Source organism: Hydractinia symbiolongicarpus, chromosome 10, assembly GCF_029227915.1.
Source record: "Hydractinia symbiolongicarpus strain clone_291-10 chromosome 10, HSymV2.1, whole genome shotgun sequence".
In the NCBI taxonomy this organism is placed as follows: Eukaryota; Metazoa; Cnidaria; class Hydrozoa; order Anthoathecata; family Hydractiniidae; genus Hydractinia; species Hydractinia symbiolongicarpus.
The window spans coordinates 24,033,658-24,054,155 of record NC_079884.1 but is presented as its reverse complement, the minus strand read 5'-3'; the positions used below and the strand labels follow the sequence as shown (position 1 = coordinate 24,054,155).

General features: G+C 38.9%; 2 protein-coding genes across 3 annotated transcripts; one reads left to right on the top strand and one right to left on the bottom strand.

Moving 5' to 3' along the window:
• Positions 1-2,802: 2,802 nt before the first annotated feature.
• Positions 2,803-3,396, bottom strand: LOC130612991 (uncharacterized). The gene has a single exon (XM_057434318.1). The coding sequence runs from the start codon at positions 3,394-3,396 to the stop codon at positions 2,803-2,805; it is 594 nt and encodes a 197-aa protein (XP_057290301.1).
• A 4,388-nt stretch (positions 3,397-7,784) lies between these two features.
• Positions 7,785-20,480, top strand: LOC130662764 (potassium voltage-gated channel subfamily A member 10-like). 2 transcript variants are annotated; one of them, XM_057461687.1, is made up of 3 exons: positions 7,785-8,166; positions 15,452-16,605; positions 17,961-20,479. In XM_057461687.1, exons 1-3 carry the CDS (start codon positions 8,132-8,134, stop codon positions 18,155-18,157), a joined length of 1,386 nt encoding a protein of 461 aa, XP_057317670.1. In that variant the 5' UTR covers positions 7,785-8,131; the 3' UTR covers positions 18,158-20,479. The 2 variants fall into 2 exon arrangements, with proteins under 2 accessions (XP_057317670.1, XP_057317671.1); XM_057461688.1 differs by lacking the exon at positions 7,785-8,166 and adding an exon at positions 14,075-14,788 and having other exon boundaries at positions 17,961-20,480.
• The last annotated feature ends 18 nt before the right edge of the window (positions 20,481-20,498 follow it).

The following is a 20,498-nucleotide window of genomic DNA, read 5'->3' as shown; positions in this document are numbered from 1 at the left end:
CCCTAAATATCGTTAAAGATCCGTACACGACAATCTTCACAGGACCCACAGGCTGCGGTAAAACCCAGCGTGTACTTGACCTCCTGGAGAACGAGTACAAGGGCCACTTTCACAATATCGTGATTCTCTGCCCAACGATCCGCTGGAACAAGACTTACTTGGCAAGGTCCTGTCTCTGGCAGGACGATTACGTCTTTCTGATAGATCCCAAGGACCAGCTGTTCAAATGGATCCAAAGATTTTCGGAGCTTCTGGCGGGCGAAAGACGTTGTTCATCGTCGACGATATTATAGCCGACGAGACTCTCGACAAAAAGCGTCAATCCTTACTCGAGTTTGCCATCAGTGGGAGGCATCGCGAGCACAGTCTCTGGCTCCTCACACAAAGCTGTACTGCTTTGCCTAAGAACCGCCGTCGACAAAAGAAGTAGTTGTTCCTCTGGTACCCTTCGGAGCGTTCGGACATGAGAATGATTGATGAGGAGACGAACCAGATAGATGACTGGGAGAATATCAAGGCTCAACTCAAAAAGTTCAAGCATGCTTGCCTTTGGATAAGACTAGAGCACCCTCGGACTTGGAAATTAGTGGCGTGACGCTGACATCAGTGTATATGTTATACACTGATCAGGCACGCACAGGCGGAGAACCCACGTATTACTGAGCTCCAAGGGGTCTAACCAAACACAGTTTTACTGACGGAACCAGGCCTTTATTACTTCATACTGAGGTGCGGCCAATCTGAAGCAGAGTCAGGCTGGCGCTATCGCTCGCTGAGCTCCAGCTTTGCAAGAAAGGATGCCTTCTCAAATTACTCTGTTTAACGCTGTACCTACTGGAGCCATCGAGACGCTATTCGATAAGCAAAATCAGCCCCTGTTCAAACGTGTTGATCTCGAGAGATTCCTGGGTATTCCAAATGCCAGGAAGTATCGCCTTGATCGTCATATGACAACATCAAGGGGAGAAATGGAGGGTTACCCGGCGGGTACACCCGGTCAGGTCTCCTAGGTGGTGGAAAAAACCCTTATGACGTTTTCGTCACATTGGACGGGGCCCTCGAAATTACCGTCAGATCAAGAAAGCCCAAGGCGGTAGATTTGACAAAATGGCTTGCGAAAAAAGGCGTCGAAAAATTGGAGTATGAGGTCAGGGAGCAGTGCAAGCTAGTCGAAAACAGGGACGTGGCCATCGAAGAGCAGCGCCAAGCTATGGCACTCCTTGAAGATGACCTCGAAGGCAGGGACTAACAACTTGCGGTGTTGGAGGATGATCTTGATCAAAGGGACGTAGCCATCGCCAACCTAGAAGACGAACTCCAGGAGAGAGAGAAAGAAATTGGCGAGCTGCGGCAAAGGCACGTTCCGCATTGACATCAATATGATAATGTACTCTGCGTTTTCGACAAAAACGATCCCCATGATAAGCATCCCTACAACATGATCAGATGTCAGCGTAGACGTATGAGCAATGCTGATGACAAAGTACCCCCACAGCACTATAATCGGGAGATGTGACGATCCGAATGCGATACACACCTGGTGTCGGTTTAAGGAGGATACCCTGGGGGCTGCGAACTTCTACAAAAACCACTTTACCCTGCCCAACGATGAGACGCGTGAGCTGTTCGAAGAGCTGTTTGATATTGATATGGAGTAGGCGCGCACAACTTTTTGTTGTTATACAAAGCCACAAAAACACGCCTGATAATGCTGCTTGACCCCTTCAACCACATGTTAAAGGGTAGTTAAATGTCAAAAAAGATGGAAGCCTACGTACAGAGCCGACAACTTAGAAACCCTTACGATATTCGGGTGCCCGTGCTGAGATGCTGCATCAAGGCAGGATCAACTATCGGTTATTGTTCACAGTGTTTGGAAAATTTTAGGTTTAGAAATGGGCCATACTACGAGGGGTTTGAATATCCGGATGATGACGAGCTTCTAAAGAGAGTAGCTTCGGGTGAAAAGCCGTGCGCAACAGTTCCATATGAGGAAAGCGATGAGGAGCTTAAGGCTGATATTGAACACCTGGGTTTGCATATTGTTTCCGCTGAGGTGAACAAGTGGGGTATTCTGTGCTGCGAGGTTATCAAGGATAAGGACCAAAAGCTTCCGAATCTGGCGGACTTGGAGAAAACTGGCAACATAATCAACATTTAATTGAGGATAGAGCATTGGTTGACATCATCGACCTTGATAGCGAGCCTAATGTCATCAAGGGCATCGTCTATGGGCACCCATTCTACACCCTGCATCATTATGATTATACGCGCCTTTATCCGATTGACTCCGACGACGCCGAGGACTCCAAGGATGGCTAAGACTTTTTATTGGTAAGTAATAATGTGAGCTACAGGTTCACATTAACCACACCCACAAGTGGCAACAAAAAACAACAAAATTACCACTGTTTTACATGCTCGGGAGGCATCCTCGGGCATCTGCATGAGTTCTTCAGAGACGAAGTTTCGCTCTGGCCCACTATCGAGATATTACAAGAGACGGGTACCAGTCACGATACGATCGAGTCTATACGTCTTCTTGCTCCACCAAGCGTCCGTTGCACGTCTTTTTTGATCACCATGCTCTTCGCCAGGTTGCAGCAGGTACAAGTATAGACCATCCTCAGGCAGAGGCTTTTCCTCTGGGGGCCGCTGGTCTTTCGTAAGCGGGACCTACTCGAGCTTTATCGCCTTGCCTGGCTTCATGCCGATCATCGCGGTCTTGGTGTTGTTCATACTTTTCACGATATGTAACAAGTGTTTGACCCAAGTGGTACTTTGTTCGTCAGAAACCAACTCTTAAGCATCTTGGGGTTTGAAGAGTCTCTCCGCGAGCACTTTGTTGTAGGAATCGACGAAAGCCGTGGAAGTATGGTGGTACTTGGTAGTTGCGCGCTTTAATTCGATACCTTTTCCTTCTAGCAGCTTGCTCACGGCAGACTTGAACTCGGAGCTGTTGTCGCACTGGAAGGTCTTCGGGTATCGTAAAGGTCCGGTCTTGTAAATGTCCTTGAGCATATCAGCAACCTCACTAGCCTTTTTCGTTCTCAATGGTCTAGCTACCTTGTAGCGCGATGCTATATCAATGCGCGTGAGTATGTACTTGTACGTGTTTCCATACAGCTTGTAGTGTGGCATATACAGCAAGTCAAATTGGTTCATTTCGTTCGGTTTCGTGATTGTGAAATGAGGGTATTGAATGCGCTTGGGCCCTCGAATATGGAGCCAGGGCAGCTGCCGAGACAGCCAGTGGGTTACTTTCTTCTTGGATAGACCGCTCTGTTCCCGCAGTAGTTTGATCGTCTTGTGACTAATCCAGAGGTTCGGAACGTAGTAAAATTTGCTTAGCTTTTCTGCTTCTTCAGCCGTAGCGATATGCTTTGCTTTCGACATGTTCATTTTATATATCGAAAGTTTCCGTGACCTTACATATACTTGTATACCGCGAAACCGAGGAGGGCCAGGGATCCTACGTCAGCTCACCATCTTGTTGTTGCTTGGAGGGTACGTAGAAATCGGAGATGGTCACGATATAGTACTCTCTCATACCTTCATCAAGCTCTTTCAAGCTTTCGCCAGCTTGGCGTTTAAGCTCTCGTTGATGGTTGTACCAATCAATTTTCGGTTGCCGATCTTTCACCCACTGGGCCTGCGCTGCTTGTAATTGTTCGATCGCTTTATCGTGTCTCTTCCGTTCCTCTTCACCGTGCCCGCTAAGTTTACTGAAAAAGAAATTTGAACCGCTGAATGCCAGGGCGTTGATAGCCGCACCAGCCACGAGAACACCTATAGTTGGCATGTTTATTTCAGTATTCCACAGAGTGGAAGCGCCCGTCGAGGATGTTCAACTGGGCATCTTGGAGCAAGTACACATAGCGGATATCTCCAGTTCCGTCAGATTTTTTCTTCATGTGCAGGGTTATACCGTCGGACAAGCGTTGTAGAGGTCTCCCGCTACCGTGAAGAGAATGATCTGGGGTTGCTCGAAAATCGATGAACAACGCGTATCTTTCTGTGAAGAACTGCCTGATCGTCACTTCGCTATGTGCATCCCCGAAGAGTTCAAAGACTTGCTCGAGATGGTCCTTGGGTAGCATGGCGTGGCTTTACAGTTCGTTAGGCTCGCCTTCCACAGTGATCGTGATTTTCTCGATCTTGGGGTTGTAGAACTGTTCGTTGGCGCCAGAGTAGGCCTTCACTTTCCCAGGATCTACAAAGAGTAGCAAGACGCCCTTCAAAGACTTGGCAGGAGTATCGATTTGCAAGTTGTAGCTCGTATCAGCTTCTTTTATCGTGAGCACCTTGCAGCGGAGTACCCGTTCGTACGGTAGCGCAAGACAGCCGTAGCGTGACATCATAGCACTCGCGAGACCCTCGTGGTTCACTTTGTTAAATTCCAGGGCGATGTTTGTGATCTTATACGCGGCATCAGCTGGTTTAGCTGCCGTGCTTCCTGAGACCACTGTCCCGGCATCCTTGATAACGTCGCTGTGCTGTGCGAAGTGCAGTACGAACTGTAGCCTGTCATATAACCCATGTTGGTAGAAGGGCAGATCTGCCGTCAACTCGAACATCTTTTCCAGCGGGATGGCGAAGGTGTTGCCATACGCTGCCACGATCGCCTTTTCTTCGTCATTGCCTACATGATCGCTGGCTTGACTTGCAGAGCCCTGATGATACTGTCGTTGGGGTTGATCCCTTCCAGAATTAGGTTGTTCTCTCGGTCAAACTTTCAATCGAGGGAGGCTTGTTTCGAATCGAGGATCTCGCTGCGATAGTTAACAGTCAAGCAGGGGATAGCATCAAGCTCTTTGTACTCAGGAACGGATTTTGTCGGCTTAGGGTTAACGAGGGGTACGATGTGATAATCGATCAACCGCTGCAGGACATCATGGGATGGGCCTTCGATAACAAGGTAAAGTTTACCAAGGGCGACTATGCCATACTTCCAGTAAAGGAGTTAAAAGCTTGGGGAGACATGCTTACGTGGAGTTTCGATAACCCCACGTACCTTCCTCTAGTGGGTTCAATATTATTATTTTATTATTCTTTCATTTATTTATAGTTGGTTTTACATAGTAAGTGGTAAATACTAATTTACACTAACTAAAGTAAAAAAATTAATAAATAAACAAAAAAACACAAAGATATACCAAACATTAAAAACAAGAGACGAGAATAGCCGACTTATGTAGCCTACATGTGCAGAGATCTGAAAGATCAAGTGAGATAAGTTCCTTTTTAAAACTCTTGATGGAGAGAGAATTCTTTACTCTGTCAGACAAAGAGTTCCATAACAAAGAACTTCGAAACAAAAATGATCTAGTACCAAAGCGTGTTGAACTTGTAGATGGTAAAAGTAGACTTTTTTTGCTGCGCAAATTGTAACTAATACGTCTTATAGGGTAAAAAGACTGCATAATTGACGGATTTTCGTCTGTTAATGTTTTATAAATCTCTATGCAGATTATACGTAAGTGAAATTCGTGAATTTGCACACAGTTAAAATTTAACAACAAGTCCTGATAACTGGAATGATAGTCTTTTGTTACAGCTCTCAATGCACATTTGTGTGTTGAAATGATTAATTTATACTGCACAGCACTGCAATACATCCATATAATGGGACAATATGTAAATATTGATAAAATATAGGAATTAAGCAATAACTTTGATTGTTCAGAATTAATGAATCGTCTTATTCTGTAAAGACATCTGACATTACTATTTTCTTTTTTACATAGATTAGAGATGTGCTCATTAAAAGTGAGACATCTATCAATAGTAATGCCTAATAATTTTACAGATTCCGATGCGACTAGGAAGTTATTGTTTATTCTTAGCGATAAAGTATCACTGTGTGGACAACCTAAAAACATCATCTGAAACTTTGCTGGATTAGCAACCAATTGGTTGTTTTCAAACCAGGCTAATACGTTATTTAAGTCATGCTGAAGGTCAGCAATGACTTCATTTAATTCAGATCCACAAGTGTAGATTGTATTATCATCCGCCGGTGCATGTTTATTTAGATCGTCTGTGAAGACGTTGTGAAAAGCATTAAAATTAGATTGATCAATAGCTAATAACTCAGATGAAAGGTCATACTCAAAATTTGTGCGATGAAAATTTCTGAAAGTTCTATATCTTATATATTTAGGTGAACATTTTATAAGAGACGATTTAAAAAATGTGAAAATCAGATGATCACTGACTTCAGTTTCAAAAGAGCCGCTCTTTTGAAAGGATTTATTTTTATTTGTGAGAATGAGATCAATGCATCTTCCATCATCCGATTTAAAACACATAGGTGTTTTTATTAAACTAGATAAATTTAAATGTTCCATAAATTTCGACATATTAGTCGCAATTCAAAAGGAATACATTGAATCCTCAGATAAAACAGGACATTTCAATTGGCGCGAAGGAATATCCTGCCTAATATAAACCATTAGACCTTAGGACATGAACTCCAGCTTGTCAATAGACAAGCTGGAGTTCATGCTGACAGACGAGTATCACAAGGATAAGAACGTTTCGTTCGTGGGAATAACGTTGCACTTGCTTATAGAATAAATGACAGACATTACAAAGCCTTATCCGAGTTTACCGAGCGCCCCTGTGGAAGACACGCAGGATACTTCACAAGTCTAAAAGCTCAAGAAAATCGAAGAGGTTGAACAATATTTGCGGGTGAGATTAAGGAGCGGAACAAGCTCGCTAAAAAGTTCAAGATGCATGGTACGTGGGTGAGGTTCTGCGACCACGGCATGTTGAGCATCAGCATCATCACATCTGGTGTTGGAATGGGGGCGTTGGCTTCGGGCCTGGAAGCTCCCCTGTGCATTGCCATGGGTGGGATCCCTATCGCCGTAGGTCTGGGACAAGCGGGTCTGCGGAACGCGGGGATGAGGCAATGACAGCTACCACCATTGTACGTCATGTACTCCTGATAGCAGGACCAGCAGAGCATTCTGCGCCTTATCAAAAACCTCCGTCCGCAGCGACATCTGTCGTAGGTGTTGAGGATACATTCGCTGGGGATATATGTCAACCGCCCCAGCACACATTTCTCGCTTCTTGAGATGATCAGGAACATGCTTGATCAGTTGTGAGTACTGCTCAACCGCCCTAGTGCACATTTCCTTGGTCTTTAAATGGTCTGGGACATGCTTGATCCGTTGTGAGTACTGCCCAACCACCCTAGTGCACATTTCCTTGGTCTTTAAATGGTCCGGTACATCCACGAACCTTTTGGGATACTCCCTAACCTCCATGGCCCACATTTCCTGTGTCTTGATATGGTCGCCAGTTGCATTTTCGATGTCGGCTCATGTTTATTATTATTTTATCCCAGGATCAACTAGCAGTCACACCTTTGGATAGGGACTTTCCCCTACTCAAATGCGCATGCGTCGGTTTCCGTCGGCTGGGTCACGTGTAGTAGACGTGACACAGCATGTCTTGGAATTTGTCGGATTTCTCGGAATTTCCGAGAGGGTTGATTTCCGGGAATTTCGGGATTAGGGAATTTTCCATTTTTTCGTCGTCGTCGTCGACTGTGCCAGAACATACATTTTCCTATCTCTGAAATAGTTCAAATATTCTGATCACAGACGGAATAATCTGCTCAGTTGAAAGTAAGGATCTACTCCACCGTTGATTGGGTCCCTTCTAGTTAAAATATTTACTATCAGTTTTTAAGGATTTTTCCGCTTTGTGGTCAGTCATACTTAAGCTATTTCTTTAGTATCTTTGTCGATAGAACTTTGCGTCATAAAGCCAGTTCTTTTGTTGCATGTAAATTGAAGAAAATCTCTAAATACTCATGTATGTCGTAAAATAAATATAAAGGTTTTATTGACAATAAAGTTTATCATCATTTTATTTCTGCTGATTAACGAGAGCTAATAAAAGTGTTCTTTGTTTATCAGAGCTTGAAGGACGTATTTCTTTCCGAACAGTTTAAACTCAATCATAATGTTTACAGTTATATTCCAGATGTGAGCTCGTAATACGTTTGAAAACTTTAGCCTGTTATTTTAAATCTCATCGCACAGCTACTTTGGTGAGCGGAGAATCAAACTAAAGCGAAAGGAGATGATCGTGTTTCAATGTTGATAAAACCATGGAAGATGACTTTAAAATAATCGAAAAAGAAAGGTAACATTTTTTTACGCCTTAAACTCTCAGCACTTGGCGTTAGTGAATGAGTTGTTTACATGTAGGGCGTTTATATACAGAGCATCCATGTACAGAACGTTCATATATTAGTCGTACTTGCGGAAATACAGCGTGTGTTTATAAATGATCTTTTATATGTTTAAATTTTAGAAAACAAAGCTTGAAGTCCTTCTGCACGCAGTTGGGATATTCACGCGATTTTTACATGCTTAAAAAAAAACCTAAACGCGTCTTAAATACTCACGCAGTTTCCAAACTTTTGAAAATGGATTTGTGACTTTAAACAAAGTAAATAGAATGTGTGGCAAGGGAGCCATGGACTGTTAAGACAATTTTTAACCATTAGAACCCTTTTTAAGATAATAGAACAGAACGCACAGAATCAAAACTGTATGTACAGTTTTGCAAACATTTGGTAATCATCTTTCTAAGGCACGTAATTTGATACGCAATTACTACTGACGCTTGTTTGTTTTGGCTGCTTGGAGAGAAACTATTTCTTAATCCAAACCAAACGACACTTTAATATAAGATTACATTTTGTTTAACTTAAATACATTCTCTTGATGACATACGCAGTGACAGGGGAAATTTTCCACGGTGTCATATTTAATAGCTGCCAATGACGACATTATTTTAGGACGCTGTTCGTTTGAGGCAGTTCTGCTTCATCTATCGAATTAATGCCGCTTGTGATTAATTACGCTTTGGATAAACGCATTATAATCGATTTAGCAAATTTATATAGGCCGATTATATATTAGTAGGAAAAATAAATTTTTAAAGTACATTAAATTCAAATTCACAAATTCCTTATCATGACAATCTAAGCTCATAGATCTCTATAATAATAACCATTGATCGTTTATCTGTTTGTAATGGTGTTAACCACGCACGAAATTTTCAAGCTAAAAATAACAAATGCAATTTGATATTTTTGTCGACTTTGTTGCAACGGGCTAACAACTAGTCTTATGTAAATAACTTAACAATATCATTATCTTTCTGATCATGTAGATCTTTCAAGCCGATTTTTTTTTCTTAATTTCTAATACGCTTCGCTAAAACTAAATTAAGCTTATTTATTTCCCCGTAGACAGACCTGACAGAATAAAAACAAGTTGGTGTTTTGAGAAGAGAAGTCGTCTTAGCTGGTATAAAAGGTCGTCATATGATTACTCTACAAAAATTTACAATACCCTGCAAAATCACAATGTCATTATTTCTATCACAAAACTGTTAAAGCACACTATAAAATTATTACATATTCGTAAAAGTACCCGTAACATAGTTTTTGCCTGTACAGTGGCGAAATAAACTCTCTCCTTAACTTTAGGGTGGGTGGGAGGTAACTTGAAAGCTAATCAACGTGTGATTGAACTTCTAAAAAACCGCTCTTTTGCTTAAAAATCACGTGACATGGGGAAAACGTTTGTTATATCTTTTTGTATAGGCTCACGTGTCTGATGCGCATGTTTTACCTTGTTTCTTTCTGGATTCAATTTAATTTGATCCTCTGAAGAATTTTCATACAAATCTCCAGGGAGGTGGTTGCGAGCAAAACACTCCTAATTTTATGTAGACTAATTATGAGCTTTTATTTTGTAAGTCACCCTTGCCGAGAGCTAGCTTTAGTTAACTCAAGCTCAAGAATTCAAAGCAGCCAATAAACACAGGGGAAACTCCGAAATCAAACCAATTAAAAAACACAGAGAAAACTCCAAAGTCATATCAACCAACAGAGCAAACCCAGAATTTAATTCATGTAATAAACACAGAGTGAACCCAGGATTTAAATGAACGAACAAAATCCAAATCAAACCCCAAATGCAAAGTAACAAACCAAGAGGAAGGCGCGGCCACGCCGGTCGTTTTTAAGTAACTTACGAATTACTCATATTGGTCTAGATAAGTGAAACCATTTCCTCATCAAAGAAAGAAACAGTTTCTCCGATATTACCCACGTGAGTAAAGAACAGTAGAATTAAATACAAACAGACAAACAGCGTAATTTTCCTCAGGTAATCAGAAAGATAAGGTGGCTCACCCTATATACCGTGGAACTTCTGGCTATTGTTTTATTGGCATTTTGTGAACCACAATGCTGAATTGCTTTTTGTTAATCGTTAAAATGGTTTTTTTGTTGTTTCAACAATTTCAACTAAATATTTTGATTTTACCTAGATAAAGTTGCATATGTTTTTGACTTTATAACGCAATTGTAACGTGTTCGACAAAGCCGTGTTGGGAACCGCGGGATAAAATAGACGTGGTTAAACCAAGTGATAAAATAGATATGGTTCTACCATGTGATATATAAATTTGGTTTTACCACGTGATAAAATAGATGTGGTTCTACCACGTGATATAAAGATGTGGCTGTATCACGTGATAAAATAGGTGTGATTGTACCACGTGAAAATACATGTACAACCGTGCGCAATAATTTTATACAAATTTTTATGAAATTTGGCGAATTTTATTACAGTTGCTTTGGCTGTTTATAGAAAAAAATACTTAAAATTAACATGAGGATGCAAAAAAGTTTATATAACAATTGTTTGTTAAATTATTCAGATTTAACTCGCAGTTGTTCAGAGCGTTTCAAAATTTCAACCTGGTAACTGATTACTCACCTTTACTTCATTGTAGGAGTGTCAACTCCCTTTTTTAAATATTAAACCATGCACACCTCATTCCAGGCAGAAGTGTAGGGTGTTTATGCTGTGAATTTACGTTTCAATATAAATACAAACTCAGTTGCTACTAGACTTAATTTTCAGTCTCTTGTTATACGTTTCTGTCGGGAGTCGTTATCGTGACTGACAGTTTAACTGCTTGTTGTGGAGGAATTGAGGTTATGCATCAGGTACTTTAGTTAGCTGCTTTGAATTAATTGAACAAGATATCATCAATTAGGCTCGGATAAGTTGAGTTTTGGTCAGGATTTTTCTCCGGAGTTACGGCATACACGTTCCTGGCTCAAACTATCTGTGGCTTTTACGGTTGGGTTAATTTAGCCCTACGAGTAAGGTGGAGAAAAGGAATCGGCAAGGATGATGAAATATATGCTTAGAATTGGTGCTCTTTATGGAAACACTGTTTTGAATATATATTAGGTTTGCACCCGCATTGCCTACCCCATTTCATGGCATGGGTTGATCCGTAGCTGTGGTAAAGTCTTTTGCTAAACATGCCCGCGCTGTGGACCGAACTACGGACCTTGCAACTACGAAACAAACTCCATATCCATAAATCCTTGCGCCATAGCCATAATGCCACGTGCAGCGTAGATTGAATCTATCGGAACCTGATACTCTCATTACATACTCGTATCTTTTTGCATTAATTACTGTGTTATTGTATCTTAGTTTTAGGGGTTTCCACAGATTGGTTTTTAATGAATATTTTTCACCCTCATGCAACATTTCAAATAAAAGGATATGTTTACTGAAAGCTTGAATTGCGCGTAAGGATCTCTTCACCAGCGGACTTTCTTGAAGACTCGATATCTGTTGTTTTCATCTACACGAAATGGTAATTTTGTCAAAATTAACTTGAGTAGAGTCAAGTAGTGTTTGCGGTGCCAGGGATTGTGGCCAGGTACCATTTGAATATGGTTAATAGCTTGATCAAATGTTAAATTCTTGATAATTGACATTCCATTGTATGGTGAATTCTTGACCGTCATTGCTGGATATCTCAACTGGCACTGTCGCAAAAATTTTGCTTGTCATAAACTGAAGGGGTAGTCAGTCGCTCGTCTAATGTTAATATTTTAGTCCAGTCGAAAAGACTTTATCAACACTTAGATGAAAGTATAACTTCAACAGAAGTTTTAAAAATGTTAGATTTTCTTGGAAGCTTCAATGTCCTAGTAATCCCTGGCCAGTATATGTTTTTTTTATAGTTAATTTTAAAATGTCCATGGCGTCTGCCAGATCTTGAGAATCTTCGTAACTTTAAAATTCATATTTCTGTAGAAAAAACCTTTATAATCATAAGATATAATTATTTCAAAATAAAATTCTTTCTAGTTTTTCTCTAGTTGTGTTAGTACCTTTTTAAATAATCCACTTCCTCTAAATTTAAATGTTTGGGCACTTCCATTTTTAGGTATTTTATATTACCTTATGTTCTTCTTTCTAAAAGGTGTAAATAGTTGGTACAGGACAAAGCCCTAGACCGAAAGAGACGTGGCAGCAATAAGGAAATACTCGACGCATGTTAAAGGGGCTATAAAACGATTCAATAAGCTTAATCCCTGCAATTTTTGAAAAATAGCGTGTAATAAACAGACCACTCAAAAGGTCAAGGTGCAAGAAATTATATACACTTTAGAACCATATAGGTGTGCAGACAACCTGTTTATAAATAATTAATTTTTATGATAAAATTATTTTCTAAAAAAGAAAATTTTCTTTCAAGATTTTTTTTGGCTGTAAAAAAAAATCTACAGTGTGTAAAATATATTAATTATCAGTTAATTCTAAAGTGTGTTTTGACGAAGGAACAGAGACAACACGAGGAGCTGTATTTGTTAAAAAAGCTATTATACTAGCTTTCAGAAGATAACCAGCACCTCTAGAAAACTTTAAAGTCATTGTTGTTGCTTAGACTGGCTCTATGTACAATAAACTTAATATGTTTTCATGCAAAATTTCGAGGGATATAGCTAACTAGGTAGTTCAAAAGATTTATAGTTTATTTTATTAGAAAGTTTAAATTGAAAGCAAGGCAAGTCCTTAAATCGAATAAATCATTGACACCCAAATTTGTAGAAAACTTTTCTGTGATTTTCTATCAAGATGATTTAAGTTGTTGTTTTTGTAATCAATGATCATAAATATTTTCGCCGCAATTAGCTTGACTTTCGTGTAAGTCGTTGAAATCGAAAACCAACAGCCGTTTCGTAGCCCCTTAATCTTTTTTATATAACCCATACTAAGCTACAAAGTAATGCTTACAGTTAGATTTTTTAAATGTGCGTTCAACCAAAGAATACGACAATCCCTTTGGGATGGTGCATTTACTGGTTGTAAATGTCTTTGTTTTGATGTAAGGTACCACCAAGTGTATTGTCAGTCCCCGTTGGATGTCCTGTGTCCCACGCTGTCTTGTGAAACTTACCATGCCCAATATTTCAGAAAGCAAAGGCTATGCCACTCAGGACCAGAAGGACAGTTTCAGTTTTTTATATTTTTCACGTAAACCTCATCACTTGGTTGGACCGTAATTCCGTCCTCCAATTCAGAAAAAATTGCTCTGTCTCTTTCTAACATAAACTTCCGGATGCTTGCTTAAAGGATGAAAGATAACTCCCGCTAGTTTTTGTTTCCTAATACAATATGTGCACGACATGCACCCGTTGAAAGAGAGAAATTTGCAATTGTGCAGCAGTCGAAAAGAGCCGTCTCCTTGCGTAAAGGGGCAGCAACCTGCTGATGATCACTGTCCATAAACTACTTATTAAACTTTTCAGCAATAGGAAACAAGATGAGAAAGCAAACCCACGTCTATTATGTATGAAGCAGTTTCTCCCATGGCGTTAAACTATTCAATATATGCAGTAAAGATAATTAATTTAAGATGGGCCTTCTCTCAACCCGTTGGAGTCTCCGAAAATTCACGCAAAAAAGCATGCAGAATCAAATATAACAGCCCGTCTTTTGCTAATCGACGATGCCTTAGCCGTCGTAGCTGACCATGATCGACATGCTATCGCGGAATAACACTACATAGGCGTGCGTAAATATTAAAACGCGCGAAAAGCAGCACAAGCAAGCTTGAAACTATTAACGCAAAAGCGCCGTAAACAAACCGCAAAGAGAAAAAATAACACTTGGTGACTTTTTCGATGAAATCTGCCAACACAACTTGAGGAAACGGAAGAGAAATTTTCTGAGACATGTTTGTTTATGCAAAATGACAGCCATGTTGCCTAGATTATTATAATCCAATAATAATCAATCTGCTAATCAACAAGGAAACCTTGTTCCCAGGAGAAGTTATATTTATACGACATTAGAATAACACTTTTAACTTGAGAACATTGGGTAGAGAGGTTTCCAATGACCGCTTGTTAATGAAATATATTTACCTAAGCACTTGGCCACGGAGCCAAAATTGAATATTTAATTTGTCCAAGTAAAATAGAAAATTTAGACAGCCGGAAGAAACTATTTTGTTTTTCAACTGTGATGTGTACTGTGTAATATAGGAGCTACCTTAATTCTCCCTTTACACAATGCCAGTTACCGCCGTTTTACGTCAAAATCTCTCAGACAATCAACTACTTTTGATCTTCTCTCAACAAAGTTATAAATCCAAACGTCAACTAGGAACTATATGAACAGGCATGTAGGTTTCGTTGTAGTCGGTATCTTTGGTGATGACTGTCTTGAAGTAAACAAAAGTAAAGGTATTCATGTGATTGGCTATTAAATGTCACGTGACGCGTTGTTTAAGTGTATTCTTACGTCGGCTGTAGATAATCTTTGCAGATAACTCCAAGATAAGATTTTTAAGAAAACAAACACAAGAGTGAGCTTAAAAACATTAATTAGGCTGTTACTCAAATGTAACTAAAAGTTGTTGTCTGGTAAGTCAAGTCAACGCATTTTGTCTCCTATTTTTTTCTTTCATGTTCCTTCTAACTAGCCTCTACCAACTTCGAGCACAGCTTTCTTTAGTTTAGGCTTCGGGGAAACATAGCTATCGCAGAAACTGAGAAGTTGAGCTTTGAGTTTGCCGTTGCAATGTTATTATATTAGTAATTTTTTTGCAAGAATTGCATTTTCTGATATTTAAGTTTTTTTTTTTGGTTAGAGGACCAGGCTGTTTGGAGGACCAGCCTAGTTAGAAGTTTAATATTCTTATAAAAGAGCGTGTGTTGAACTATTTGATATTTAAAGAATTTTTTAAAGTTGCTTTTTAAACTATCTATGTTAATGTCTTAACTCCTAACTTTCTATAATAAAATGGAGACGATTGGACAAAATTTCTGTGCTTTACAAAACAATTCTAATCTAGAAACTTTGTTTCCAGGACCTTTAACTGAAAGTCAAAGAAATATTAACGTCTTAATTTCGAGAAAAGTATACAAGGTCCTTGAAGACGAGGGTGCAGTTCAACCTTGATCCCAGGTCCTTTTTTGCTCTTTTTATATAAGGGACGGCGAGAAAAGAGACAAAGAGCTGGGGATCGAGGTTGGGTTGCAGTTCTATGATAAACTCCAACATAAATCTTATCTTTCTTTTTTTAGTCTTCTACATTCATCTAAGATGTTATCGGCTACTAGTGCGTCCGTCAATACCGGCTTACTTGCATCTTATTCTTCTATAAACCTATCACACGGTGGAAATGAACCAAGCCAGTTGCAAACAGCCCTGGGTAAACGTCTATTCGACCTGCTTATAGGCAAGCAACAAAAAAATGACGTGCGAAATCGAAAGAAACGAGTAAAAATAAACGTATCGGGTCGATTATTTGAAACTTATGAACGTACTCTAAAGTCACGAGAAGGATCAATATTTAAAATGAAGAATGTTTTAAATTATTTTGACAAGGAAAAACAAGAATATTATTTCGATCGAGACCCCAGGTCCTTCGAAGCCATTTTGACTTACTTGCAATGCGGCTTACTCCTGCAACCAGAGAACGTAGCATACAAAGTATTTTTGGAAGACCTTCAGTTTTTTGGATTTGGAAAAGCTGCACTAGATATTTTCAAGACTGGACATGGTCAAGTTAAGCAGGAGAAGGAGAATAGTCAACACTTTGTAAACTACGATAAACCCAAAACGTTCTGGAGATGTATGACTGCTTTAGAAGCGAATGGGGCGTTCACCATTTTAAACATATTTGGAACACTTATGATAGTATTTTCTCTATTTTTGTTTTGCATTGAGACACTGCCCAACATTACAAAAGAGCAAAAGAAGGTCTTTAAAAATCTTGAGACTTTTTGTGTAATTTGGTTCACAGTTGAACTCGCAGCAAGGTTCGCCATCGCAGAAAACAAGTGTCGTTTTGTTATCAATGGAATGAATATTATCGATTTGATATCAATATTGCCGTTTTATATCGATTTAATTGTGTTCCAAAACAACAATTTAGCTGGATTTGCCATTTTACGAGCTCTGCGTGCGGCTCGAATTTTTCGTATCTTTAAACTCTATCGATACTCAAAAGCCATTCACTTACTTATATACACATTTGTTTCGAGCATTAGCGAGTTACTTTTGTTAATTTTTTTCATGATCGTTCTTCTTATTTTGTTTTCTGCTGGTATATACTTTTTTGAAAACAATTTTGAAGATCCGAGCAACAAATTCAAAAGCATACCTCATACCTTTTGGTTCGCTATTGTTACCTTGACAACCGTTGGTTATGGAGATATGGTACCATCTACATCAGGTAGGAGTTATGTAAGAATGTTATGTAAGATATACATCAACCTCGTCCCATTATTGAAAAGTGAAAAAAAGAGCTCTGGGGACAAGGTTGAGGTATACACTCAATTAAAAAAGTTTTCAGATGGTTTTAATTTTAGACAAAATGTTCGTTCGAAACTTTAAACAGTCAAATATTTTTATACTTCAAATTTTAGGCGTACGATATTTCTTGTAAATGTACAATCTCGTCCCCAGAGCTTTTTTGTACTTTCTAATATGCGTGCTGGCGAAAATAAATATCTATATTATAATACCCATATACGTCTGTCCGTCTGTCACGCAAAATGGTAGCTTAGCTGCGCAAGTATAAAAAGGACTAGCGAACCCGTGGATTTTTCCACGGGCTAACGACTAGTATAGTTAATTTCGAATAAAATATTATACAAGTAAGGCAAATGATTCTTTAAAAACACCCACACTGTTTGCTCGTCCACGCCTCTCCAAAGACCCAATAACTCGGGATTTTCAATTTGGTTTGCAATAAAAATTTTTGTTTAAGCTTGTCAACCTCTTTTCCAGGGCTTTTTGTCTCATCGGCGATGCGCTTATTAATAGGCTCGCCGTCCGATACGCAAAAAGAGACAACAGGTCCTGGTTTCGAGATGTAAGCTTATACAGGCCCTATATATGTTGACTTGCAAAATATGATTGCAAACCTTAGATCTTAAGTTATGGGATCGTGAGCAAGAAATTAAGAGGCCTGGGATAACCAAATTAGTGTCATTTTGAAAATTACTGATGACAGAAAATGTCAAAATTTTCTATTACTTAAATATGATATAATTTATGCAGCATAATTATATTTGAAATTCTTTAAATGAGAATATTTTGAGAACGGAAAGAGCTTTGTAAAAAAATTGAAAGGACGGGTTAACCAACTTTTTAACCTCCTATGATATAAGTCTAACATCATTTTATACCCTGATTCCCTCTAAGAAAACAAAGTAAAATTTAGCATTAACTTACGTAAAAGTTATGTAGAAAGCGAAATATTGTATCGGTAAAAATCCAATTACAAAATTATTGAGAAGGGTCCAACAATCTGTCACAAAAGTTATCGAAACTGCTATTAATAACCTATGGTTTGGTTTATATTATGGCTCCCCCCTGCATCTACCTCAATGTTGATATGAAACGAGCAGAACGAGTGTAGCAGAACCAAACCTGTGAATAGGAGATGCTACCGTTGTATTTACCGAAAAGCGAGGGAGTCTCAGACTTCTTGTGAGGGATTGAAGGCGTAGTATAGGGTTTTTAACCCCAAATTAATTTGTTAACGTTCTTCCAATACCCTCTATTTATATCAATATGTTATAGGTGGAAAAATTATATCTGCAGTTCTTAGTGTAACTGGAGTCTTGGTGATCGCTCTACCGATTCCAATTATTGTAAATAACTTTCGACGGTTTTACGACAGAATGATGTCACGAAGTCCGGCTTATCAATTCGAGTTCGATCTAGAGAAATCTAACGAAGTAAAAAATGAAGACTTTAGAGGCGAGTTAAAACAATGACGTCATTCGCTAATCTTGTGCCCAGGACGTTTAAGGGATACAAACCAATAAAAAAAGTACACCTGACGATCTAGTTCGATTCCAGCATCTTCTTAGAACTATGAGGAAGTGTGGCGTTGAGAAGCGAATGGGACTAGGAACGAGGTTTACAGCAGTGCTCTTCTTATTGATTGTCAGGTTGTCATGACTACTAGTAATTCAACTTGTGAGTCAGTTTTACTTGAACACTTGAAGTATTTTGTGCAAACTTGTAGCAAACGCAATTTTTAAATGTCGTGCCACTTCAATATTTTGTAATGCTAACTCTAAATATATCCTCAAGCTATAACCAACCTCGTCCCCAGTTTTTTTAGGATGATACCTGAGAAACCTTTTTTGGTTCCGTCCCAATGTAAAAAACTAAGAAGTCCGAAGGACGAGGTTGAGCAATAACGTAATCGTCTCATAATGCAAATTGAGATTAAACTATAAATACCATGAACTTCAAGTCAATAACTTTTCACTTAGTTATTGCACTTTTAATTTTTATGAAATAAACCGGCCGACGCATTCTCGTCCCCAGAGTTCTTTGAGATAAAAAACCTAGGTTTATCTCAAAGAGTTCTGGGTCGAGACTAATACACATTCATGAATTTTTTTGTCAGTATTTTTTACGCAGTATTAGAAAAAAGTCTGCAGTTTATCAGAAAAAAGTCTGCAGTTTATAATGAAATATGGAAAGTCCGGACATCAGAAAGCGGGAAATTTCGATCCGTTTTCTATTTTTTAATGGAATGGGATTTGAATTAAGTGAAATGCGTGATATATTTCGACCAATTTCTCGAAGTGTTGTAGGTTTCCATTGGTCTCAAAATGTTGGGTTTTAAGTAATACAACGTATAACGGTGTATACCATGGACTGGGGTGGTGAAAAATATTTTAGGGGGTTAGTCGTTTCACCAGGATAGAATAGGAATTGGTAAAGATAAGCATCTACTTTCTAAAAACGTGGCGGGAGTTATTTGGAAATGTATATGCATTTATCATGGTGGATAAGGTTATTTTGTTTATGTATGCCATGGTTCGGGTTATTGATAAGTCTGGGATTTTCGCCTGAAGGTTTTAGATAGCGTGTTACGGGAAGAAAAAGCGTGGTGTACAGGTAGTGTGTGTGTATTCAAGGAGGGTGGCCTCCGCTCATGTAATGTCATATTTATAGTATAGAGTTGCGAAAATAGAGCCTGTAGGTAAACGAGTTATTGCGTTTCTTTCCGTCCAGCAACCCGTTTGTTTAAAAAAAGCAAATTATAAAACGCTCGGAAATGGGTAACAATTAGCACGCCTTAACGTTACGCAATGAAAGAAAGAGTATTTTAACTCAAAAATAAATGAAACAGAACCAAAGAAAAACGATAGGTGTAAACCGTCAAAACAACGAGAATGATCGATTTGCCAAAACGGCCGCCATCAGGAGCAGGTACCGTTTCTTCCATGTTTCACCTGCCCGACAGGGAAGTATCCGATGAGAAAAACGAATTAATCCTTTTACTTTAGTCTTTCTACCGTACAAGTTAACAGTTTGAGAGTGAGAGAGTTTATGAGAGTAAAACAACATCTTTAAAAACGACAGAAAAGTTCCCTACAAATGTGTGCTTTTCTTTAAAAACACTTAATTTTGAATCAAGTTTCTTAGTAAAAGAAACTTTGAACTTTTTTAACCTACTATCCCAGACACAAAATTTTTGCAAAAGGTTCTTTTTTTGGCTATTTCTCGAAATAACGAAACGTCATTACTTGGCTAGTACTGAGCAGTCTGTATACTGCAAAAGTTTTTACTTCAAAATGCGCTAGCTACATGTGTGCGTTACGGAACAATCCTCTCCGCGGCCCGCAACTGTTTGAAAAAACGTGAAAATGGGACGTGCTAGAGTCAGCACAAATGATCACACTTTGAGATTTTGGACCTAAGGAAAGATCTTTGACAAGTAAACGTTGACAAGGAGATATTACCTGAGTCATTTCGTAGCCCTATGAGCGTTATATTTTCTTATTTTAAATAGCTCGATCTCATGATTTTTTGTGCCCCTTTTTTTTCTCCCTGAAAAAAAAGTATTTCAAAAGGGAAATCGAATCATTTCTGCAAATTACTTTTTAAATATTTGTGAAATCTTATTTTCGGAAAAGACAATTGCAGGTGTTAAATATTTAGAATGAGTTTAAAAACATCCTAGGCTTGTCTTACCTTGGACAAACACCGCTCAAAAAAATCTACGCACTGATAGATTTTAATATACCCGAGAACTCGATAACTTTTTTAACAAAATTGCACAAATTGGCAAAAATTTTAAACGCCGCATGAATT

Excerpts from the sequence above, each read along its gene's own strand:
- LOC130662764 (XM_057461687.1), top strand. The coding sequence starts at position 8,132 with ATGGAAGATGACTTTAAAATAATCGAAAAAGAAAG. Across the intron at positions 8,167-15,451 it reads AAAATAATCGAAAAAGAAAG|TCTTCTACATTCATCTAAGA; the intron begins GTAACATTTTTT and ends TTCTTTTTTTAG. Across the intron at positions 16,606-17,960 it reads TATGGTACCATCTACATCAG|GTGGAAAAATTATATCTGCA; the intron begins GTAGGAGTTATG and ends AATATGTTATAG.
- LOC130612991 (XM_057434318.1), bottom strand. The coding sequence starts at position 3,396 with ATGTCGAAAGCAAAGCATATCGCTACGGCTGAAGAAGCAGAAAAGCTA.